General features: G+C 34.9%; 2 protein-coding genes across 10 annotated transcripts in view; one reads left to right on the top strand and one right to left on the bottom strand.

Moving 5' to 3' along the window:
• Window positions 1–1,136: 1,136 nt before the first annotated feature.
• Window positions 1,137–10,898, top strand: LOC128227627 (transmembrane protein 272-like). The gene is made up of 6 exons (XM_052938338.1): window positions 1,137–1,254; window positions 3,692–3,776; window positions 5,359–5,469; window positions 5,678–5,737; window positions 6,600–6,806; window positions 7,120–10,898. Exons 1-6 carry the CDS (start codon window positions 1,231–1,233, stop codon window positions 7,314–7,316), a joined length of 684 nt encoding a protein of 227 aa, XP_052794298.1. The 5' UTR covers window positions 1,137–1,230; the 3' UTR covers window positions 7,317–10,898.
• A 4,138-nt stretch (window positions 10,899–15,036) lies between these two features.
• The window catches only part of LOC128229111 (uncharacterized), a 30,472-nt gene continuing 19,386 nt past the window's right edge, over window positions 15,037–26,122 (bottom strand). For all 9 annotated transcript variants that reach the window (XM_052940791.1, XM_052940792.1, XM_052940793.1 and 6 more), the window contains 7 exons: window positions 25,590–25,728; window positions 24,927–25,096; window positions 24,483–24,656; window positions 24,173–24,244; window positions 18,429–20,815; window positions 17,563–17,671; window positions 15,037–17,184 (listed from right to left, as the gene is read on the bottom strand). In XM_052940791.1, the coding sequence (XP_052796751.1) occupies window positions 17,077–17,184; window positions 17,563–17,671; window positions 18,429–20,815; window positions 24,173–24,244; window positions 24,483–24,656; window positions 24,927–25,096; window positions 25,590–25,728 (3,159 nt within the window). In that variant the 3' untranslated portion in view covers window positions 15,037–17,076. The remainder of the gene's footprint in view (window positions 17,185–17,562; window positions 17,672–18,428; window positions 20,816–24,172; window positions 24,245–24,482; window positions 24,657–24,926; window positions 25,097–25,589; window positions 25,729–26,122) is intronic.

Here is a 26,122-nt window from a genome sequence, read left to right as displayed (position 1 = left end):
CATATATATATATATATATAGCCTTGGGTCCTTACCATCAAAAAGACATAGACAACATAGAAAAGGAACCAATGCAGGCAGACAGATTTACCTGGCGACTATACAACCAAGTCCACCGGCTGCGTTACCAAGATGCTCCAAGATCTGAAGCTCACATCCCTGCAAGTACGAAAGAAGAAGAAGCGCTTGACCTTCTACTTTAAGGTGGTCGAGAGGCTGGTTCAAGCCCTGCCTGTCATCACTTTTTTTTTAATCATGTCCATCAAAATAAACGTAGAGTAACATTCTAAGTCACACCCTAAGACATCCAGTGACTATAACATTTACAATGTAAAAAGACAAACTGTCAATGATACTTTAAATCAATGCTTAAAATGTAAGACCATAAAATACGAACATGGATTCTTCACAAATACTATAATAGACAATTGTCGTGCACCAGAGCGCTGAGTCTATGGATGCGTACAACAAATTTATCATTATCAAACATCTGATAAATGATAATGTAATAGACTGGGATAAACTAAAATATGGTGTCGTATATGTGCTACATCAACTGACAGCTTCAGAACAGCTGCCCTCCACTGGGACTAGACTCCGGGCGACTCTCTCTCCCGTTGCGCGCTTCGCCGAAAGGCTCTGTGCACAACGCTATAAAGATCCAGATTTTACGAACTACTTGTTTTCGATGGAAAATGGACGAGGAGTTCCAAATGGGGCGATATTATTTCCCGGTCCCGGTCTCATCCGGTCTCTGTATTCAAAATTTTTAGTAGGTATCGGGCGTGATCGTAAAGGTGTGAATGACCGTGGGGGTGTGATTTAGAATTGCTAAAGATTACAGTTGATTAACGTCAATTTTAAGAAAACAAACATAAGATATTTGATGATGATAATTTCATATTTTATATTAATATAACAAATAATAAATTAAGGCAAAGATAAAAAACACATAAAATATACGCATGTACTAAAAGCAATGTCATGAACAACAAAAACATTGTGTTTTCTTTGTTTTTGTTTTTTAATAAATTCAGTTATAAGTATGCTCATACAAATATGACATTCGGAGCTCCTCGGCCATTTTAAACGTTTTCGATAAAATGGCCGAGGAGTTCCGAATGACAAATATGAATGGGAGTTTGACAATATTCTGGTTGACTGTAACCTAACATAGTAGGGTAAAGGTTGTCCTATTACATATAAATATAAACAAGTCAATATTGCAAAATGGCAACCAACCCGAAAGATATCGTAAGTATCAGTAACTTACATATTTTCTATTGAATCTTATGACTGAAAATAAATGAATAAAAATAGAAAGCTGAGCTTAAGTAACCTTACGTTATGTACCTGATATAAGTGCTTATTGAGATACTGTAACAAGGTGTACATGTAGCTACCAATCACAGGAGTGATTGGGCTGACATCATTTTATAACCAAATACAAAAATAACTTATTCTGACAAAACTTCATCTTTATTTTTTTGTCAGTATTTGGTTTTAAAATGTCTTGAATTTATCATTTCACTCCAAACACAGTCAACTTACTGTGACCACTCACCAGAGTGAGTTTGAACTCTAAAAAAAATGAAAAATGAAAGTGCCATGAATAATAAAGTCTGTCCTTTCCATTTGCTATTGATTTATGCAATTGTCAAGTGCCATTTTTTTGGATTTGTGGAGTAATTAGAACACTTCTAAATTAGCAGTCCTAAGAAGTGTAAAATTGTGTGTGAAATAATGAGACGGGGGCAAATTATATATATATATATATATGGGAGCTGCTTGACAAAAATGTTTGAACAAGCTTAGTTATGTAAACGTTTTACCAGAACAGGGCTTGTACTAGTCTTAAAGACATTACCACTGATTGATAAAGTTATGGATAATGCCAGTCAATATGAACATACCCGTCAGAGTCTCCCTACATGTACAAAGTTAGTGCTCCAGCTAGCTACAATGTAAGCCTAAATAGAAGGGGGAGAGCCCCGATGCCCTTTTCCAGCTCCCTGCTGCCTTTTTTCTACTACCTGCTGTGCCTTTTGTTTGACAGAGCTGCCTAAAGTTGATGATTAATAAATTTACAGAACAGTTTTTAACTATATTTGATATTTGTAATTTTTATTGGACAAGTCAATTTTCAGAAATAAGTATACATTTAATAAATATCCATAATTTTCTATTATAATGGAAAGTAGTAAGAACACAGATATACAATATGAGTTGAACTTGAACATTGGCCCTTGCCATTAAGGCTCATTCAACGCTCAACAAAAGTGCCCTATCTTACCTAGCACCGTGCCCATTTCAAATCCTGGCTGGAGCACTGCATAGATACATGATGTAAGTTATAGTTGAAGTATTACAAATATATATTCCTTGCATGTAGCCACAATTATGAGCATTAAGGGAAACTTTTTTGACATTTGTTATGTATCCCAGTCTCGAGTCCCCCAAGTACAAAAATCGTCTTAAGACTCCATGATGTCCATTTAGGTGGACTAGTGTTGTACGGTTAGACAAAAAGACAATTTATTCAGTTAAACATTATTACAACCTGAGGGTTGTTAATACCTGCAATTAACTCCCAGAAAGGCTATAAAATATATTTATGGTGCCATTAATAATAGGCTTTATTTTATGTGGCTTTTTTTGCCTAATTGGATAATTGGGTAATATAACCACTGATATTTACTTGTACAACATTTACACTGAAGGTAGAAGGTCTTTTGACCAATAACATTGTCTATACTCCAAATAAAAATGTCTGAATGGTTCACATCTTTTAATGAGATTCAGGTTTTCAATTTAGCAATCAGAAAATACACAATATGGCTGTACTAAATACTGTTTGCATATTCAATTATGAATCAATAACCTATAATCAAAGTAATTGTACACATTCATGTTATCACAATCATGTAAATTAATGATTGTTCAATAGTTAAGTTAAAATATTATAAAACAGGTCGAGGTCCTAATGGCAGCGCGCGCACGCACGCACACACGCACACACGCACGCACGCACACACACACACACACACACACACACACACACACGGGGAATAAAGTTGTTTAAATACACGGAATGCCAAATAATACACGGAATGCCAAATGCTGCCATTTTGAAAGTCGTGAATAAATGTTATGATTTACCTCATGATTTTGAAATAACTGCTCAAATGTTCACAATACTGGGACGATGTGCAGAAGGCATGTTACAACCAGCTTGGGTCAAAGTCACACATAGAGGTCGAAGGTCATATGGCTACATTTGATGTCCGCTCCTAATATCTTGAAGGATTTGAAATATCTTGCAACAAATGTTCACTATAGTGAGACAATGTGCAGAGGTGAAGACACAAGAGACATAATGTTTTGATTTCCAAAGCAACTATCTACTGACTGATTTCATCCGTCTGACAAAATGTGTAACCTTGTTGTGGCCTATGTTTCAGGTTAAGAGTGTTTTTAATATAAGTACACATTAGAAAATAATAACCTTATGTAATAGGTGCCAAAATTAGGAAAGTCTATGAATGTAAAAATTACTCTGTACAGAGACATTTACTTCTATGAAAACAGTGTATTAACAGTTTTCTGCTTTAGAAACGACAATTGTTTGTGTGGGATATTTTACTCACAATTTTGGAATGAAGGCTTGATGAACTTGATGGAATTGTTACAGGAGGCCCAGCTGTCTGAGGAGAGCCCGCCCCCAGCATATGATTCAACTGCAAACAACGCGCCCCCAAAATACACCTCTCCAGATGGTATGTCTTACATATGTTCAGTTAAACTCTGGGTCACCTTGTTAGTTAAAGAGTGAGTTCATTCATCTACAAACGTATCAATCAGGAATCTGTTTTTGGTTTTGACCAATTTTTAACTGTCTTAAGGACTGCTTGAATTTCTAAAAAAATGTTTACTCTTTAAGTCTTTAGCAAATTTAAGTTCAAATTCAATGCTTTCTTTACTTATCCAGAATCTGTGTGAAGACATCTTGACAAGGGTGCTGGTTAAAAGCCTACGAAACCTTGTGTGCATGTACCCTAACCTTACATCTTAATAAAAGTGGCCAACATGTATATATACACTGTGTCATGCAATAAATCACAACCATATACAGAGCTTGACTGCTGATTAGAATAACAAATGTTGATAGCAAATAGGCTTTACTTCTGCAGCAAAATCAGATAAGTTGATGGAATCTGCTTTCCATCTTACACTTAAATATGCTAAGATTGCAAAAATCAACACATCCCAATACACTAGGCTGTTAAATATCTGGTTAAGTGCAATAAATATTTCATTGACACGCCTGGCTTCAGTATCGAAACTGGCGCATGCAGATTATTACATTAATGGAAAGGGCAAGAAGGGGTCCGGAAATTTTCAATAATGGTTCAGTCCACTTGTGTTTGATTTATGAAATGTGCAAATGCCTTACCAATTATTATAATTTCCAATCTGAATCAGACTTTAATTGTTAGTATGATGAGAAATTGATAATGTTTTAGAAATAAAGATTTTGATATTGCAATCATTTTGAACAAGACTGATGCCCTATTTTGAATAAGATAATTGAGAAAAACACTTCTACAAGCAGAAGAAGAAGAAAACAAATGAGTGAACATATGAAACTGGATACCTGTAATGATGGCCATGAACACATGGCAAAGTCATGCATACTGGTTATGTGTATCTATGGTGTGGTAAAATCACAGACTCACACCTTTACCTCTTATTTAAATTACATACATGCTCCTTGTAATAATTCAAGCGTCTTAAACCTCATCCGGAGGCCTGGAGGTCAGGTGTATCAGTACTAATAAAAAACAGAGTTTCATTAGTGTGCCTTGTTTGACAAAATAAATGTCATTTGGCATTTTATGAAATTTGTTAAGAAAAGAATAGAAATGGAAGAATATATACATATTATATAGCCTTAACTGAAAACAAACTCAACACACAGAATATAAAATGGAATTGACTGGTCTTGGAATAATCATATTTAACTCCAGTTTAACTTTGCCAAACATGCCTTTTGTCTCGTATTACAAAGCAGTCTACGATATTTATTTATTTTCTGCACCCACAACCAAACTATCTTTCTCACTTTTTTTCCTTTTATTGTAGTTAACATACCTTTATATTTTTTTAATACTCTCTTCCCACCAACAGCTTTTAATATTGTTCACATAATCTACATATATAGATATAGATGTATATTACTGATATATCGCTTGTTCAATACTATGAATTGTTTAAAATTTACTGTCAGATGTAAAACTGTATACAAAAGTTAGTTAAAAATAAATAAATAACAACTGTCATTTATTCATGTTTCCGTAGCCCTGCCACCTTCCTACGATTCTTTGTACGGCAAGGTGAAAGCAGCGAAGACTGACTCTGATGGCCATGTTGACTTTTGCAAGAAACTCCTCATCATCCTCTGCAGTACAAGTAAGTTCAATTCAAGTTTGTATAAAAACTACCTATCATTGCTTTTATGGTATTTGGTGTTTTGGATGCAAAAATTTGACAATTGCATCTTAGAATAATCTATGTACAAATGGAAATAGCTCAATTCCTATTTAGGGTGCTTTATTCCACACGTGTGTATATGACACATAGAGGGTCTTTTAATGTTTATGGACACTTTTTGTTACAGTTGGCTGCACCATCCTCATTGCTATTGTTCTGGCTATCCCGGTCACTATGATTGTAATGGGTAAGTATAAACACTGGCTGCCATTTACAGTCCAGTTCTTTACTATTGCTTTTTTAATTTCATTGTTATGAAAGAAGCAAATGTAGTTGAAGTTAGTATCTCATATTAAAATGAAGGATGTGGACTTGAGATCTTCTGATTATTTTTATATTTCAAATTCATAAAAAATGAAGGATGTGAATAAAAATAGTTCAGGCTTAAGCATTACAATGGAATTCCATGTAGTTGTTATATTTTTTTATATAGTCACGTAGTAAGCTTATTCTATGATAAAAAAAAACTGAATGGTTTTATTTCCTGCATTTACTTTTATTGAATAGTCATTTTGATTTTTTTTTTTTAGTTCTATTAAATGTTTACAAAACAATTCATACAACTAAACATAAAAAACATTTGTAGTATATATATCAAATATATTTTTTTCATTGTTTTGCTATTTTTTTAATAAAAGGGTGAAAATAAAAGACCTATAATTTATGTTTTTTAAAAATTATTTATTTTCTGATAGTTGTGATAGAAAAGCCCATTTTTGAAAATGGACAATTAGTTTATTTTTCATAATAGCGATTTACTGTTCAATATTGATTCGAATATATGTTACAGTTCAAAAAGTTAGGAATTATTTCTCTGTATTGTGAACAAAAAGTGTAGTATTTCAGGAGTAATACTATGAAGTTAATACTGCTTTTTTTCTTACAAAGTTTCTTCAAAGTGAAATATTTTTTGTAATTAATTATTTACCATATAACTTTTTGTCCTTTTCTATTGACAATAATAGCGCAATTGAAAAGACGTAAATTACATAATGTCTTGTTTGATATAGAAGTCATGAAATGTGATATATGTTTTACTGCATAATCAGGTGCTGTGCACAAGGACAACTGCCCTGCGGAGAGGATGATCCCTATCTACCTGATTGTGGGTGGGGCATTCGGCATTGTGAAGAACCTGTCGAGCCTCATGCAGCGCTGTATGAACAAAGATAAGGAGGATGGAGATGAGCAGAACGCAAAAACAAACCCTTTTGATTCAATCCTCAACTGTTTCCTGTTTGCCTGGTTCATAGCTGGTATGACTGTTAACAGTATATAATCAATCATCAAGCTTGAAGTAACGACTATTGTTTCATAATGCTTTATTCCCGTTCATATATACAATATCCTTAACATTGTATAAAAAGTAGCTCAATGTAGGGAACTGATAAATGATTGTAGAGTGATATACTGATGGAAATCTGTGCTATACGTGTGGGCAATTAAATAGATGCATAAGCTGCTGTATGATAAGTACATCTTGTGTGACAATTCATCAGAAAAGTTATTGTATGACTTATCATTTAATGCATAAGAGAAAAAGATTGACATGCTTGAGCTTATTCACAGGTAATGTGTGGATCTACCGTACAAAGGACGAGTGGACGAGTGACCCTGTCGCGGCCAATTACTGTGACCCATCCTTGTACTGGTTTGCGTTCTGGCTAACCACATCCACCTACATCCTCATGGGCACCATGTGCTGCTGTATCTGCTTTGGTGGCATCCTTGCCACCTGCTGCGGGGCTATATCAGGGGAAAAGTGAACAACAGCAGTGATCAACAATAGGGGTGGGGGTGTTAGGGGTATAACTGACACAAAGGGGAACTCAATAGGGGATACTAGGGCTAGGGTTAGGGGACAAATGACACAAAGGGGAACTCAATGGGGGATACTAGGGCTAGGGTTAGGGGACAAATGACACAAAGGGGAACTCAATAAGGGATACTAAGGCTAGGGTTAGGGGACAAATGACACCAAGGGGAACTCAATGGGGGATACTAGGGCTAGGGTTAGGGGACAAATGACACAAAGGGGAACTCAATAGGGGATACTAGGGCTAGGGTTAGGGGACAAATGACACAAAGGGGAACTCAATGGGGGATACTAGGGCCCTATGTGGAGAAAAACTAACTTACACAATCATTCACATGAAAACATGCAAAGATTTCTGATCTGTATTAAAGAGGTGTTGTTTAATGTCCGGAAGAAGATTTTATTTGTTTTTGTGGAGATTGAATCTTTTAGTTATGTAACACATAACTGTCGGGCAGTAGATCTTGGACAGGAGTAAATCTCACAATTTTAACTCCGAAGTTCGCTTTGTTTTGAAAGAAACATTTCAAGTGTCTGTGTGAAATGGATTGGGTGTTCTCGATGAATATTTTTTTTGTGGGAACAAGCTGTTTTTTAATTCAATTGACTGACTATCCTTCAGAGACAAGGTGCGTCAAACATCAAAGAATGTCATGTTTTCACATAAGTTAAAAGGAGTAAAGTACTGCTAACAATACTTTTTTAATTGCAAGAAGAGTGTCATATTTCATTTCAATTGTTTTGAAGGAATTGAAACAAAAAAAAGATGATTTTTGACACATTATCCTCAAACCTATTTTGGAACTTAATTTTTTTTTTAAATAATTGGCGTATTTGCTATGTTTCTTATAGGAAAAAGCTGAAGTTTACAGCTTAGAAAAATATCTGACATCTCAAAAAATGGGAAAGTATCTTGAATGATAATAATAACAAATTCCAAAATATCTTTAAACAAGTAAATAACATCTCGTGCAATACTTTGATTTTTTTTATAAAATCTACTACAAGAATTGATGAATATTGAGCATTTTACTCACCCTAACCCTAACCTTAACCCACAGGTGATTTTATTGATGCTTAAAATGTGGAGGATGTTTTTCTTGTCTTTATCATGCTTTTGGAATCTAAGATGTATGAATACTATGTATCAAATACTTTGTTTTAAAAAAATTCAGAATTTTAGTCGAATAATGTTTAAGAAACTTATTCAGTGATATTCATGAATGAAATAATGAAATTACATGGAACATGGCTCATTTTGTTTTAAATTCATCACTTAAGTTTAAACCCAAGAGAAGTTATTGAAGGGGAACATTGTTATTATGTGTCAATATAAATTTGTTTTTGGTGATTTGTTACTTTAATGAATATATATATATATCTCCTAAATTAACTAGTAATACTCTTTATATAACTTTATTATGGTAGTTAAGTGACTAGATGTATTTGTAGTATGTATTTATTCAATATTGGCATAGGGGTAAGGGTATTTTTATTGTATCTATTTTCTTAACTAATAAAATATGAAAATTATCTTGAACATTCAGATTTGATTAAAAGGAAAGAGTCATTCAAAACTTGTTTAAAATATGAAAGTTTACCTCTGTGTCTATTATGCTTCAACTGAAATGTGAAAGGTTCACACTGTGTCTATAATGCTTTAACTGTGAAATATGAAAGGTTCACACTGTGTCTATTATGATTCAACTGTGAAATGTGAAAGGTTCACACTGTGTCTATAATGCTTTAACTGTGAAATGTGAAAGGTTCACACTGTGTCTATTATGATTCAACTGAAAAATGTGAAAGGTTAACACTGTGTCTATAATGCTTTAACTGTGAAATGTGAAAGGTTTACACTGTGTCTATTATGATTAAACTGTGATACTTGATTGATGTATTTGTGCATTTGTTTGTATAAACTTATTTATTTTTTAATTTTCAAGCAATGCTATTTGAACAACAAACTTATTGGCATTATAATGTGATTAAAAGCTCCATAATGTGCCCAACATGTATTGTGTAAGTTGATCCAGGTTTGAATGTTAATCTTATTTTGCTCTGGTATAGTGTTGTCTGGATCTACTTTGTCTATTCTTCAACTGTTCAGATTTAACATTGTTTTGAGCTGCTATATTCCGTGCTATAACTGTCAGCTTTAACATTGATTTTATCTGCTGTCGTCTATGCTATAAGTTTTCGGGTTTATAATTGATTTGATCTGCTGGCGTCTATGCTATAACTGTTCTGGTTTATAATTGATTTGATCTGCTGTTGTCCATGCTATAACTGTTCGATTTAACATTGTCTTGATCTGCTGTTGTCTATGTTATAACTGTTCGGGTTAAACATTGATTTGATCTGCTGCCGTCTATGCTATAACTGTTGGGGTATAGTTTTGTCTTCATCTGCTGTTGTCTATGCTATAACTGTTCAAGTTTAACATTGTCATGATCTGCTGTTGTCTATGCTATAACTCTTCGATTTAACATTGTCTTTATCTGCTGTTGTCTATGCTATAACTCTTCGATTTAACATTGTCTTTATCTGCTGTTGTCTATGCTATAACTGTTCGGGTTAAACATTGAGTTGATCTGCTGTTGTCTATGCTATAACTGTTGGGGTATAATTTTGTCTTGATCTGCTGTTGTCTATGCTGGGGTATAATTTTTTCTTGATCTGCTGTTGTCTATGCTATAACTGTTGGGGTATAATTTTGTCTTGATCTGCTGTTGTCTATGCTGGGGTATAATTTTTTCTTGATCTGCTGTTGTCTATGCTATAACTGTTGGGGTATAATTTTGTCTTGATCTGCTGTTGTCTATGCTGGGGTATATTTTTTTCTTGATCTGCTGTTGTCTATGCTATGACTGTTCAAGTTTAACATTGTTTTGATCTGCTGTTGTCTATTCTATAACTGTTCGAGTTGAACATTGTCTTGATCTGCTGTTGTCGATGCTATAGCTGTTCAGGTTTAACATTGCTTTGATCTGCTGTTGTCGATGCTATAACTGTTCGAGTTTAACATTGTCTTGATCTGCTGTGGTCTATGCTGTAACTATTCGGGTTAAACGTTGTCTTGATTTGCTGTTGTTGATATTATAACTGTTCTAGTTCAACATTGTCTAGATCTGCTGTGGTCTATGCTTTAACTGTCCGAGTTTAACATTGTCTTGATCTGCTGTGGTCTATGCTATAACTCTTCGATTTAACATTGTCTTGATCTGCTGTGGTCAATGCTTTAACTGTTCGAGTTTAACATTGTCCTTATCTGCTGTGGTCTATGCTATAACTGTTCTAGTTTAACATTGTCTAGATCTGCTGTGGTCTATGCTTTAACTGTCCGAGTTTAACTTTGTCTTGATCTGCTGTTGTCTATGCTAAAACTGTTCAGGTATAACAAAAAATTGAGGTATTGTTCTAATGTTGGTAAAATGTTACGTTCAATCAAGATTTTGTGAACCTCAATGATAGCCTGCATTTAAAATGTTCCCATGTAACTGATAAGTGACAATATATATCTTGACTATGCTGCTTTAGTTTTAAATTTGTAAAAAGTCATTTAATGTATCACTTTCATAATTGCATATTAATCAGCAGATTGTATTTTTTTTCTACATGAATATTACATACCTGGTACATGCTTACACAGTTTTACAAGTTGCCATTTTTTGGAGATTGAAATGTGTTAAATGTTGCCTCTTTCAGTAAATCTAGCCATTGCACTTAAGCATATTTGTCTGATTTTGGCACAGAAATAATGTATAAGGATCTGGATTACCCTATAATGACCATTTAAGGGACTAGACACCAGATGATACAATTTCAAGAAAAAAAGAAAATTGTCAAAAACATACATAAAATTGATATCATTGTGCATTGAATCTAATTCAATTATGAATCACATCGTTTATGACACATGCAGTTTTTGCATCTTTTCCCATTCAAAATTTACTGGGTTTGTCTAACACGTAAATCCAAAATAATTTAAAAATAGCATTGGTATATTGTATCTGCACTCATCACGTGACCTTCACATGCTAAATACACACACTTTAAACTGGGAAACTATAACCTATGTGCCATGCTGAGACAGTGACAAAATATTCTTTTAATAATGTACAATGATGTATTATTGGTTATACAAGCTGGTATTGACAATTCTAGGTTTGTTTTGTGGAAATAATGTTTTTGCCAATTTTGGGACTTTCTGGTGTTTAGCAACTTTAAAATAAATTTAATCACTTTACTTAAGATTAAATAACACTTCACCTTTACAAGACATATGTCCATAAATGGAAAACCAGAACTGTATACCCATTTGGAGTGGTATATACCTAGATTGAAGCATGATATCGCTAATACATGGATCCAGGGCATTGTGGAATTTATTTCATGTCCTATCAACATTAGTCCAGATTTACCTACAGACAACTTTATATCTTTTTCTGTACATATTCATGTTTACTTGCATCCCTCAATTTGCCACCACCACCTTAATGGTGTCAGTATCAGTTTGTTATGCCACTAGGGTTGGCTCTGTCACTCTCGCTGCAATATCTCCGCCATCAGCAAAGAACATAGGAAAGTGCTGCAAATCCTTTGTTGTGTTTTGTTTATGACATTTAGAAAAAATATTAGCCAGTCAGAGTCAAAATACCAAGATTTCTAGTTGGCTTCATGCTGTTATTTAGGCTATGATTTACTCTATTGAGTTGGAAGGGACAATCGTGTTATCTGATCATGCTTTTGTATCAGGGATGCAAACGAATATTCGATCGAACGTTTGATATTCGAATGTCAAAATCGGTATTCGAATATTCGATGTTTTTTGTTTGATATTTTATTAAACCTTTTGCCTGCAAATGTGTTGTATATATATACGCCTGTCTTGTTTTTACAACGATTGATCCCTAATGCCAGAGGCGTCCACGTGATGACACTATATATGTGCACGCGTCATATGTTAATTAGGGACATTTCGTCGCGACTATAAACAGTACCAGAAATTTTACGGAAATTGCCTTAAGACAAGTGACATTAAACAAGTTTCAATTATTTTCGGTAAATTTTAATGACCATGCCAATAAAGGATAAACGGAATCAGCCAACAAAATGGTGTCATGGCTGCCAAATAAGCTTTGTAATATTGCTCAAAACGCTGTAATGATATAAATGACATGTGTTAGTCATGTGCTCTTAACTATTTTCAATGTTTCATTTTAACGTCCGCGCTTTGAAGTGTAACATTGTTGTTCAATAGATGAGTAAAATATTGAGTTTTTTTTTCGTTTTATTATTTAAATAACTCCCGAGTAAGTTTTTTTTTCCATGGTTATTTTTATTAGAGTTAAATCCCAGAACGAGGCTGTGCGTCCTACAGAATGACCATCCGCTGGTGCATCACAACATTCAACCGGGAATTTACGATCATGGCCTTGTTAACAAATATGAATGCTGTGGAATTTAAATTATTTTTTATTTTTGTTTGTTCAAAATCTATTGCTTTTTGTTGGATTTATTTAGTATAATTTTGGGGAAAATAAGGGTCCGTCGCGTGCTCCGGTTATATAAAAGGCACTGTAGTGAACAATAACAGTAGTTTACTACATTTCTTAAATATTCATTTTGGTAATCGAATATTCGATCCAAAGAATTACCGAATATTCGAATATCAGTTTTGCCATTCGTTTGCATCCCTATTTTGTATCCATCTTTCTTCATATGTTATTTTTGATAAATTTTGTTTTTATCTTTTTGTTGTTATAGTTACCTTTATTATAAAATAAACTTCTTTACCAAAATATAAGATTTTATTGTTTCCTCGATGAAGGTTATGGACTATATGGAACCAATGCTAACCTTTTGTTAATAAATGTCTGGTAAAATAGCTTTTTCTTATGATTCTTTTCCGTTGCTTATTCAAGTTATTTACAGCTTTTGTACAAATGGATTCAAAATCCGCCAGGATCTTCAGGTCAAGGTTTCCTTTAATTAAAGAAATATAATAACCAGTAACGTTCAGAATGAAAAGACACTGAACAGACGTAGATGCCACATTTGTGAGGCTTCCCAGGGGATTTTGATATTACACCAGGGGGCAGCGAAACTTTGCACAATATCTACATTTATGAATTAAAATTAAATACAGAAAGACACTCTAATTATAAATATTTTGGACATCATGGTCCTTCATGGAATTTTACACTCATATTATTATGGATGCTTTCCACTGTCAAACTTGTGATAAAAAAATAAAGTAAAATAACACTTTCTGACCCTGAATGCTGATAAAACCTCAATCCTGAATGTGGAACCTAAAAATCCTTTATAAACACCCTGAGTTTTGTATATATTATATATGTAGTGTGTTGTTTGTGTTGTTTTGTGTTGTTGTTCCATGTTTCTGGTTTGTGTTTGTTTTTGTGTTTGTTGTTGACCCTGTGTCATGTTTATGTTTAAACTTTTGACTATTGTACTTGTTTCTGTAGTTTTTCATATAAATAAATACTGCTAAGAACATGATGCGGTTGTACACGCCTGCTTGCCATTAACTAGATTAAATTGGTGATGATGATGAGACCCATAAGGCCAGAAATTATTATCGTAATTGCTACTGAATCCTATAGATATTAATTAAATAAAAGATTTAATGTTTATTAATGAAATTATCCTCCATGTAAAAGTCCTGTGTGTGTGTGCGTGTGTGTGTGCATATTTAAGTAATTATAGTATTCATTTAAGTGTTTTAACACATATTTTGTATGACTTACCGTAGTTTCAATTGATTGCCAGTGAAGTGTATTATTGCAGATTCCCAAGAGTAAAGTCATTCAGTTTAACTGCTAAATTAAAATTGCTACAGGATCTACTTGCAGCATAGTTCAATGATTTCTGACATTGTTAACCGTGCATATGCATCCGAGGTTGTTTTTGATGAAAAGTGGCTGAGGTATTCACGGTGTTACAAAATAAAGGTGTACTGCATTTTAAAATAGTGCCTATTAAAAGACCGGTTTAATTTAAATATATTCATAAGATTGCAATGTTTATGTGAATTTGAAAGCAAGCCATAGAATCTTAAATAAATCTTGGTGAGGAACTAGAGGGTAATATGTAATTATACATAATCAATCAGAAAATGGAAATGTGTGGACTAATTGCCTTACCTTATTTAAAAAGAATAATCAAAACATCCTCCGCCAATATTGTCCTGCATTTGACTTACTGAACACTAGCAATAAACTTGCGAAATGAAAGCAATGTTCATAAATCCTAGTACCTAGAGGTTTATCAGGTACTTTTATGAGAATAGCAAAATTCATTGATTTACATCAACTTTTCTTAGGTAATGACAGGCACTTGTCGGTTACAGTTTTGGGCCACTCAACATATTATTTGCTTCCATTTATATTGCCTGCGAAATAAATTGTAAATAAGACAAATCAGGCTTGTTATGCCATCAGCCTTTCAACGCTGTCATTGACACAATAGTGCAGAAACAGAATGAAGCTCTGGTTAGAGATACCCTGGGTCTTTTATGTGCACCAGTATATAGCACTGTCACATAGAACTCCCATTTAACGTCCCTTCTGGAAGATGATTAGTATTATTATTGTTTTGTCCTCATTAGCTGAAAGAGCTTCTGAAACACTTGTCATACAAGTGACATTGTTTTAAACTTTAATTGCATAATAATGAATTGTATAAATATGTTTTATATTACAATGTAAAAGAGATTCAAATACGTATTTCATACAAACAATTACTATAGAAATTAAACTAACAAAAATAAATTCATGTAAGATAAATATCATCCACAATTGCATTTTTATGTACATTATGTACACCTTAAATGAACCACAATGCATGTTTACAAAAAAACAATTTTCTGAATTCCAACACTATAAATATAAATCCTATAATAATGAAACCATGTGGCCTCTACAGTGTCCATTAATCAGACATTTTTCTCCTTGGTAGTCCAGGGTTTAGCACCAACATTGTGACCTTTAGCTAGAACCACAGCCTGGCCTGAGCTAACAGCCATATTTCCTCTTTAAACTTCTTTTTTCAACTGTACAATTATTCCTTGGTCAACGTTCATCCAGAAAAGCTCAGGCAGAAAATGGAACATATGTTGCATGATTTACAGTTGGAACAATTACAAACATCCCTTATGATTATCATACATGTACATGTACATATTAGACGAGACATCGACTATGGCAAAAGGACAAAACAAGGCAACATAAAGCACCACGAACATTGCACAAAGCATCACAAACTATAAAACATACATGTTATACAATGTTAAGATTAATGAGCATTTATAAATGTCAAAGCTATACAAAGGTTTATACAACAGGTAATGTCATTATGAGCGCATCAAGTATGATATCAACCATTGTGTGAGACGTGCTTTACTAAGAAGACATTTCTCTGAAACTAATAAATATTTTCTGAAAGCAGTTAAAATCACGTGGAGGATTGTTAAATATGTGTGTACAAGAAATGGTTTCCCAAATCACAGAAATGAGTTATCTATATGATCATTCACTGTGTGGAGAAACCATGTTTTACTTGATTTTATTTTAACAGCTTATACTGTTTGATTTCAATATTCTTAAAACAAGTTATCAAATGAATCACATTTACTAACTAGATGATAATGAAGCAACATGTAAATTACTAAGTATTACATTTGCATTCCAGGGGTCATAATCAATACAGTTCTGATCCTTAGATATTCCTCAGTGATTCAGTTCAAACTTCATGTACTGGCAAATTAATTTCACTGTCCAATCAAAATGCTCCGACAGATTCTTTTTCTTAAAATTAATTTACATCCAAGCACTATATACACACATTATGGCACATTTTTACTTCCTAATGTCTGTTGATGCCCTTCTTGCAGTCCAAGTAACTCCAATCATTACGAGGTCACATTACAGTCTCCATCATAGAAAAGGCTTTGTTTAAAACCATGTAAGAGAAAACTGACAGACTCCACCATTTCCCGTGAAAACTGACAAACTCCACCATTTCCCGTGAAAACTGACAAACTCCACCATTTCCCGTGAAAACTGACAAACTCCACCATTTCCCGTGAAAACAAGACATATGAACAACAATTCATCACACAAGCTGTGTTGTTCAGAAATCTGTAACCAGCTAATCTCGGCCTCGTTATGGACACAGCTTGGGCTGCATTGATCTGGGTTTAATGAGTAGCTCCGTAATATCTAATCAAGTGGATAGGTAACTGTCAGTTTGGTACTAACATTATGCTAACAACTGACTAAACTGTATTTACTAGGCTGTGCTGGGGTACACAGAGTACAGTCTGTTCATGCCTCTGTTTCTCTGAGCCAAAATGGAGTTCTATTCCACAGTGTGTACTGCTACAGGCTGGGTTGAGTGTAATGCCCAGGTTAAAGCCATGTGGTTCTATGCCTCACTATGTGCTGCTACAGCGTTGGGTTACAAGTGATCCGCAGGGTAGTCTTGCAGTTCTATGCCCAAAATGAGCTGCTACAGTGTTTGGACGTTGTCCCAAGGGTAAATTGCTGTGGTTTTATGCCTCACTTTGATCTGCTACAAGCTGGGTTGGAAGTGGTCTCAAGGGTAAAGTCCAGTGGTTCTATGCCTCACTTTGAGCTGCTACTGGGCTAGGTTGGAAGTGATTCCCAGTGTAAAGCCCTGTGGTTCTATGCCTCACTTTGAGCTGCTACGGGGCTAGGTTGGAAGTGATTCCCAGGGTAAAGTCCTGTGGTTCCATCAGCCAGCATACCCACATACCAGCCTGCTCTGTCACACTGAAAGGTTCAGCATGCATCAAGTGAAATGACATCAACATTGATTTGATCATTTGATTTAAAATTCTAAAAAATAAAAAAAATAACAGTTCAACGAAAACATCTCTTAGATCATGAAAACCTGATAGGCGATAGATGTCAAGGGTCATAAGAGGTACAAATCAGATGAATATCAACCTCACTTAAAGAAATAATGTTCTTTCTTGATCTTAATATCTGAAGAATTCTTACAAAATGTCATTATTTGCATTGAAATGTACAAATTATAATATGACATAATTTTAGAAACATAAATATTAATCCAAATATTTAGTTTCAGAAGAATAAATTTAAGTAAGCTGTGAAACAGTTCTACAATATGTATTAAGTAAAGCTTACATCACTTAATTCTTTCACGAAAGTTCCAGCCGCAAACGTCAGCTCCCCATCATTCTGTGCTGTGTAGCTTTTTGTTGCTTGAAAAAGGGACCCTTTATTTGGTTCACTGCTGGAAAAATAAGATACCAATGGTATATTTACATTAATTGTTATTGAAAAATTTATAAATGGTCATTCATATATTGGCACACCTAACTAGCATGTCCATTTGAACATATTTTTAACAAACTTAATAAACTGAATAGTACACTTTTGTTAATTAGATGACTGAAGATATACTTTCAATTGCATTTTTATTCCAATGGAAGCACCATCTTCAAAATACTTGGAAAAAGTTATAATCTGAAATCTGACCATAGTGTTTGGTCAAATGACGTTTTAATGCAGTAAAAGGAGTGTGACGTTGAAGACAAACAACGACTTCATTAACACCGCCACTGATCAAACAGCCAATTTTAAATGGCGACATAATGTCCTTGAGGCATTATTTTTCAGTGTTCTAGTTAAATGTAAGTATATGAAAAAAATAATGAGTGTAAATCTAATTGCTGAATAGTTTATGAAAACAGTTGATCAGTGCATGGATATACTTTAGGCTTAAAGTGCACTGTCTAAACATTTTATACACCAATGAACTACAATACTGAAACTTTCGATACTTTAACAGAACATAATTTTCTACTTTACTCTCAATCATCATAAATACGGGACTTAACACTTACACTGACAATCTTTGAGAAATGGCCAAGTTTACAAAATCATCCAACTATGACAATAACAAATCTACATGTATATGCCCCCCCTCCCCTCCATAAGTATGGGCATAACTATGTCAAAAATGGCAAACCAAAACTAATTTTACAAACCTGTGGTTTTCCTCAGCTGATGAATTCTTTGGACCAGGAGATCGTTTTTGTTTGGCAACAGGAATGCCTCGTTTTGCCTTGGTCCCAGCACTGGGGGATGAAACCCCGTTATGTGAGCCCACGTTTGCCTCCATGGACTTGTGAATAACCGGCAGTAAACTCTTCCCATGTTTTGGAGGTTTCCCATCTTGACTTCCCTGCTTCCTTGAAGGTTTGGATGGCCTGTCTGGTTTTGAAACTGATGAGGGACTGTCATTTTGTGTATTTTCTTCGTTCATTTCCTGACCACTTTTAGCAACAGGTTCACCATGTGCTGGATTATGAGATATACTGTTAACAGGTTTGTCATGTCCATTTGTAATTTTCTTAGGCTGAACTAGAGCACTTGATTTTTGTTTTGGTGATTTCAATGGTGAGCCTGGAGGTGGTATACCTGACTTTCCAGCGGGGCTGTTAGAGCGATGCCTCACGGACATCGGAATGCCTGTTCTTCCAGCAGGGCTGTAAGACCTGTTCCTTAAACTATCCGGATCATTAGGTGCTGATACAGTAGTACTCTTTACATCTGTTGTTGATTTATCAACTTTGTTTTGATCACAGGAAGAATTGCCTCTTTCATTTTCTTCTCTATGAACTTTGGAGTTTTCCTTACTTCTATTTCTTATACCAGGGCTTGGTATGTTGGACTTTCTCCCTCTTACCTGAGGTGACTTTTGAGTTTTTGAACTACTCAGTGGTAGTCTACTCTCACTTTCAGAGTCAGACCTTCCCCTTGATGAAATTTTGCTTTCATTTTCTGAATTAGTTCTCTGTCTATTAGGTATACTATCAATGGGCGTTTTAGCCTTTTCAACAGTCACCATGTCTTGAGTTTCCTGTTTATCCTGTTTTTCAGTCATTTCCTCTGACAAAGCCTTAATATCTACCCCTATATCTTTTGAATATACTTTTGGTTTTACTAATCCCTTTGATTTTGGTTTTGGAGCAACAGGTGGTCTTCCAAAACTATCTGCTCTTGGTCTCTCATCACTTACTTTGACTTCATTATCATGTTCACCCTTAGGTTTGTTGTCTGTTATATTTAACTGCTCATTTGGGGCCATGTTGTCTTGTTCTTTGGCAGCAGGTTTTTCATCTGATTCTTCAGATTTAGACACTGGTATATCAGAACTCTCTGGGCATGGCACCTTGTGGAGACCTTGAACTCTATTATCTTCCATATTTTCTACTTCACAGGATGTTGCAGGTTCATGGGCCTCAGGTAAACTATGTTTTGGTGGTTGCAGCTTTGAGGGTTTCATCTTTGGTGTCACAGGTATTCCTGATTTTGGCTTCATCTTTTCTTTTGAATTTTCATATTGAATAGCTGTATCCTCTTCTAGTTCATTCTTTAAGATTTGTGTTTTCTCTTGTTGCTTCTGGTCATCATGATTTTTACTTAAGGTGTCTTCACTGACTGTTATTTTATTTTTGGAACCATCATTCTCCCTACTTTCCATGTCTAGTTGAGAGGCAGGTTCCTTTGGAACATGGTTAAACGAAGAAAATATTGGTATTTTTTCTTCAGGTGGCTTTCCAAATGTGTTTCCAAAACTTGCCATTGATCTGTATGGTGGACTTTCAGCTCTATCAATGTTGTCATCAGATGATTCCTGCCTCAGGATGGGATCAAATCTCCTTTGTGGAGTAATGTGGAAGTATGCACCTTCTTCTTCTTCACTCTGAACATGATCTTCATGTGATTTAGGAGCACTTAACTTGGCCCTTATAGGTCCCAGTTTTGGGGCCAAGGGTTTCAGTGGTGGAGGGGCTCTCAGTTTTACATCTCCATTTCCTACCTCACGATTGTCCGGTAATTTTACTTCACCTCTTGGCACAGTAACCAGCTTTGGTTTAATAAACCTCTTGGGCAAAGCTGGTTTCACCTTTTGTTTTGACCCTGATATGTCCTCTACATCCATGTCAATTCTCGCTTTGCTTGATTCAATTCCATCTTTCACTGAATCATCGGTCGGCGGCTTATCATCCTGCCTTATAGGTGGAGGAGGTGGGGCAACCTTGGGCCGAGGGATTTTTAGGGACTTACTTCCTGCTAGCCCAGGAATTTTAGAATCTGGTGCATGTGCTTTTTTTGAATGATCAGATTTTAAATTTTGATCATTGACATTACAATTCCCTGTAGTGCTTGAGTTGTCAGGTTTAAAGTTGGAGTTAACAATCTTCAGTGGGGGCGGTGGGGCCTTTCTGGTGGGCTTGTGTTTGGTTGGAGTGCTAGGCCCTGGTATATCCTGGACAGCCTCAGACAACTCATGGCTGGTTTCCAAAGAGCCTTGGCTTTCAGAACACACTGTGGAAGGGGACGGACTACTGGAAGGGTGGTCTATCATCTGAAAGAGGTGTGAGAGAGAGACTTGAATAACTGGAACCTTTTAAACAGAATGAAGGGATGATTTTATTCCAAGATAATATATTTAATGTCCATTTGCCACTAATTAAAGTCCCATTATGTTTAAGTGATATAAACTAATATTTTATTATATCCAAAAGACTTCTCTGAACCTTTTTTACATTTTTAACCCCCCGAAAATGCATTTATCCCAATTACAAAATGCAACAAAACCGAAAGTTATTTTAAGTTTTATCTAAAGTTAGCATGCACAACATCATTACGAAATTAGCAGATCACATGACTTTCTGAACACTTATAATTCTATGTTGCTTCATAAACTAATAACATTTTTTTAATTAAGGCGTTTTGGGTTTAAATAGTTTTCCCAGTATGCATCTGAAGACACTTGCTGTATGTATGTTGGTTTTAGTGGGGTGCAAACCCTAGCCGGAAAGGTAACGAAAAAATAACCATTAAATGTCAGCCCTTGAACCACTAGACCGCCAGGACTTTCATAATAGAATTAAATATTTTAACAAGTTAACCACACATTTAAACATCATGTGATAATGTCAATCAAAAAATTAGGCAACAACAAAGGTGTTTATGGTTATATGAAAATTGTGGTTTTCCAAAACGATAGTTGAGCAAATATCAACATTTGCTAAAGGGTTCCAGCTTTGAAATCTTTGTTTTAAAACTCCTAATAATTTGCCACACTTCATTTTGTCATACACAGATAAGTGCATTTTACAAAAACATGAGCGAGTACCAATCTGAGATTTTTTTCATTTGAAAATACTTGCATCACATTTATTTTAAAAACAGGAGCTTAGTTTCTTTATGTGAAATTTCATTTGAAAATGTTCAGTATTTCTATGGTTATTTCTCGAGTCTATTCCGGCAACTGCTCAGGTACTGTGTGCAAATCGCTATGATCCACCCACTTATCTACCTCATTAGCATATATACAGTGAGTCAGTGATCCAGTTTTGAATTTTGTTGGTATTTCCCGAACATTTCTTTTAACTAAAGAAGTGTGTTGACCTCGGCAATTTACAAGACATTATATGAGACTCTTATCATAGTTATATATTCACTTTTATTTTTTTCTCTAATCATTTAATCCCCAAGGCAACACCAAATTAATAACTTGTTCATCGGATTTCCCGCACCTATTTCTTCAGAAAAGCAAAAAAATATTTTTATTTTTTTATCACTTGCTTTATCACTTTAAAATTAGTTATATTTTTTACGAGCGCTAATTTGTTTAGTAGAATGTAGCCTTTCTCCCCCCCCCCCCGTTTTTTTATCGTAACAATTATCAAAGCACCGGCTCAATCATGCAGCCGCTCTAATTAGAGTCAAGTAACGATATAGACCTGGATACAACGGTGCGGGGTGATACAGGATTCCAGTGGATTTCACGTGAAATCCACTCAAAACGTGAAATCCACTCAGAACTCATTTATTTTAATTAATAATTATTATATTTTGTATTCATATTGGAAAGTGCTTCATGAAGGGTTTATATCATGAAATTCCTGTCCCGATGAGGCGACAAGGGCGTGCTTGTGGTGGAGGCCTTGGTCCCCGATGAGTCAGTGTTCGTGGACAGTAGGATGACGCTAAAAATGAACCTGACTGACATCATATGTGCTTCATGCAATCCCATGAGTTTTACCATTCACACAAAAACATCAAACAAGCTGGATTGTGTATATTTTGTAAATATTAGTCAAAAAGGATAAAAAAAAATGATGCCAGACTGTGTGATTGGAAAAAGGTATTAATCACACAAAGTGTTGCGAAGAAATGTTTGTAGATTGTTTAGATGTTCATGTGTATTTAAACTATATATGGAAAACATTCAAGTGTTAAATATTTATGCTGATTGTTTTTTGTTTATGAAAAAATATTGCATATTCTTGTATTTTCTTGAAATATTTTTATGCTTTATATGAAAATTGACACAATCAGTATTTGCAGTACAAAAGAAGTAAAAGTGTCTTTTGTATATATGTTTATGTTTTCTATCACTTGTCTAAATTTGAACAAGATATCTAAAAAAAATATTAAGGAAAATCTGCAAATTTAAAAAAGATAGGCATTAAATTCTGAGAAAGCCTAAAATCAAACTGGCGCTGGCTGGAATTTTCTGTGACATATTTTTAGCTGAAATGGTTTACAATATGGTGTAGGTTTTTTGTAAATTCTATTCCAGAACTTAAATGGTTACCAAGGCCAATTGTGTAGTCGGTCCGCCCGGTTAGCTCAATCGGTAGAGGATTGGACTGTGAATCGGACAACCTGGATTCAATTCCCAAGCGGACCAGGTCACTTCTGTTGTGATTGGTTATGAAATCCTTTCTTCGACCATTCGCACTGTACCAGTGCCCCTGGCATGTGCAGAAGTAGTCAGTTCCTTGCAGAGGTGAAGGCACCTAGTACTGGTTCTGCCCGGGATAGGTGTGCGGTGGTTGAACTGTCACTCTGGGACCCTTCAATGTGCTTACGCCGAGACCCGGAGAATAAACTACTAACACCACCAATCGTGTGGTCAAAGCAAGAGTGATAGCTGTAGTTTATATTTGACTACAAATGCCTATATTCATTTTGTGAGTTATTTTTCAAGTCACCTTGTCTAGTCATTTCCATTGCATGAGATATGACAATGTATTTTAATAGAGAATTAGTTTTCCTAAGGAAAAGTGGAAAACCTAGTTAATAGATTTGGATATTCCATTGGGCAGGCAGGTGGCTGTGACCATAGGCGCTTGTGTCCAGGCTTTAACTTAGCCATGCATAGGGTATTTTGAAAAAGGTTTTAAAAACTGGATAACTGGTTTTGAGTTCTTTCATTTATAGAATAGTTTAAAGAAATACATTTGCTTGATCTCAAATAGCATTTGTTTGATCTAAAAACTAATATTTGTATAGAATTATCTTTTAGTGTTATCATTCTTTCACTGGATGTTATCCTTGTACTGTTTACAATATCATTGTTTAGTTAATAAGTGAATAAAATGTGAGCAAAAGTGAGTTAAATGACTATATATATTTGTTCGCTCTACGCTCACTCCTCTTTTTTGCTAAATGCAAAACAAATACTTTTATTATTATTTCGCTCGCTCGCCCCATTATTTTTTGGAAAAAATCCGATGAACAAGTTATCAATTTGGTGTGGCCTAAGTGGTACTGAGGCTTTAACCCTGCATTAGTTGAGCAATGAATGTAAGATGCAATGAGTAATTGTTGCATAGGTCAAGAAATAAAAAATTGCATTGAAAGGCAAGTATGTTATAAAAAATTAAAACAAGAAGAATTATCTGAGAGATTGCAGTATGTTGGTTACCTCGACATGTGAGCCCGGGAACCAGCCCACAGTTTTGTCCTTACTTCCCAACCACCAGCCATTCTCTAACACCTGAAACAAACAACCAATGTCTAGCACAATCATGTTTAATTCATATTAATATAATGAACATCAACTACAACTTTGTATTGAAAGCCTTTGGAGTGATGATAACTGTAGTTGAACTATTCAAATCTCACTTGAATGATCACTTTCAAAAATTGAAAATTTTCTCCAGAATTACAAACAAAGAAAAGCATAAATTCTCATTAGTGGCAAAACAGCCACAATCAATAATCCACATTCCCACCTGGAAGACTGTGATGTAATCTCCATGTTCAAATTGCAGGTCTCCGGCTTTCTCACCGTCAAAGGAGTGAATTGCGTGGTGCACGATGCCGACAAGGTCCTGTCTCTCTACAACATCAGTGTTTGCCTCCAGCTGCTGGTAGCTTGCCGGGTCCGGGGTAACTTCGTGGACAACCTGTATTGGAGTCACAATCAGACTTACACATGTGGATATCCTATTCAATCAAGATGCAATTGTGCCTAGCTTGTTTTTCGATACAATAACATCATTCAGTCCCCTTAAATAATAATTTGTAAATCAGTGGTATAATAATACTGATGTCAATAATAGCAACAAACATTTTCATACTTACTGATAGTCATCTGCTTTCTTTTTACATAGAAAAACTTGAACGTAAAATTTCAAGGAGAAGTTCTAAAATCTTAAACGGTGCCAAATATTCACCTTCTCCACATAAGAGGCAGGGCACCATCCCTCCTTGTTTGTGTTGTTATTGGTTCCCCGTATCCAGCCATGTTTTCCCTCCTCCCGACAGTGGATTAAGTCCCCTTTGTTGATGGTTAACTCACCCAGGTTACGTGCTTCGAATGGGAACTTAGCAACATATGGTATACCTGCAAAAACAGTGAAAAAAATTAAACCTCTTTCTATAACATTTTGAGATATCTTTTATTTCAACCCTTATTAACTTAGTACCTCAATCACTATCTTTATAAATTTGACTACTTTTAGCGTAAAATTTAATTAAATTTACCTGTATCCATATTTTTGGCTATATATAAGTGCACTTAAACCTCTTAGAGTTAATCCATTTTTCGTAATGCTTAATTTGCAATCAAGTGAAGAAAAATGTGTTTATGTCCTTTATGAAATAAGTATTTTCTGGTTGTACATGAGAGGCTGAGATATCAACAATTGTATAAAATTTGTTTATGTAATCGTACATCGTTTTTGCTTAAGGTTATTAATTGAAATGTCTTGAAACACGACAAGAACATTGTAACAAAAGAAATGCAGCACCAATTAGTTGATATCATTTTTTTGACTATCACTGAGCAACTACATATCAATGGGACTTGTTTAAGTTTTGAATTGCTCAAAAATTACCATGTGGGCTAGAGTGTTCTGCAGAGTTGCCATGTTTCTGCTGAAGTGGTGCAGCATAGCCGGGATGGTTTGCCTCTGGTTTGGTGGGCGTGACACTTGAACTGCGGTTTGACCCCTGGCTGCAAACACTTTGTTTGTCCTAGTACAAGAACAGAAATAAATGATTACATTAAACAGGATTAGTAATTTTTTTCTATAGTGCCTTCAGGATTTTAGATGTATTATACAATATGTCCATGTCAAAGTTTATGGTATGCATAAACAAAACAATTGTGAATTCAAGGGTCGAACTTGAGGTGACTAGGTTTTTCAGCCTTGTTATAAAATCTGACCATGATATATTGCCTATAAACATTTTGACACAGCTTGGTGATGACTGATGAACATTTGCCAAAGTTTCAGCTTGAACAGTGTCTTTACAAAAATCAATTTTAAGGCTATAAATCTTGAATGCTGGGACCAAACATGTCTGAGATATTTCAACCATAAATATTGAGATCCAGTTTGGGGAAGATAAGTGACCATAAAAAAAA

This window comes from Mya arenaria, chromosome 3 (genome assembly GCF_026914265.1).
Source record: "Mya arenaria isolate MELC-2E11 chromosome 3, ASM2691426v1".
Lineage (NCBI taxonomy): Eukaryota > Metazoa > Mollusca > Bivalvia > Myida > Myidae > Mya > Mya arenaria.
The sequence above is the reverse complement of the archived record's forward strand: the minus strand, read 5'-3'. Positions and strand labels throughout refer to the sequence as shown.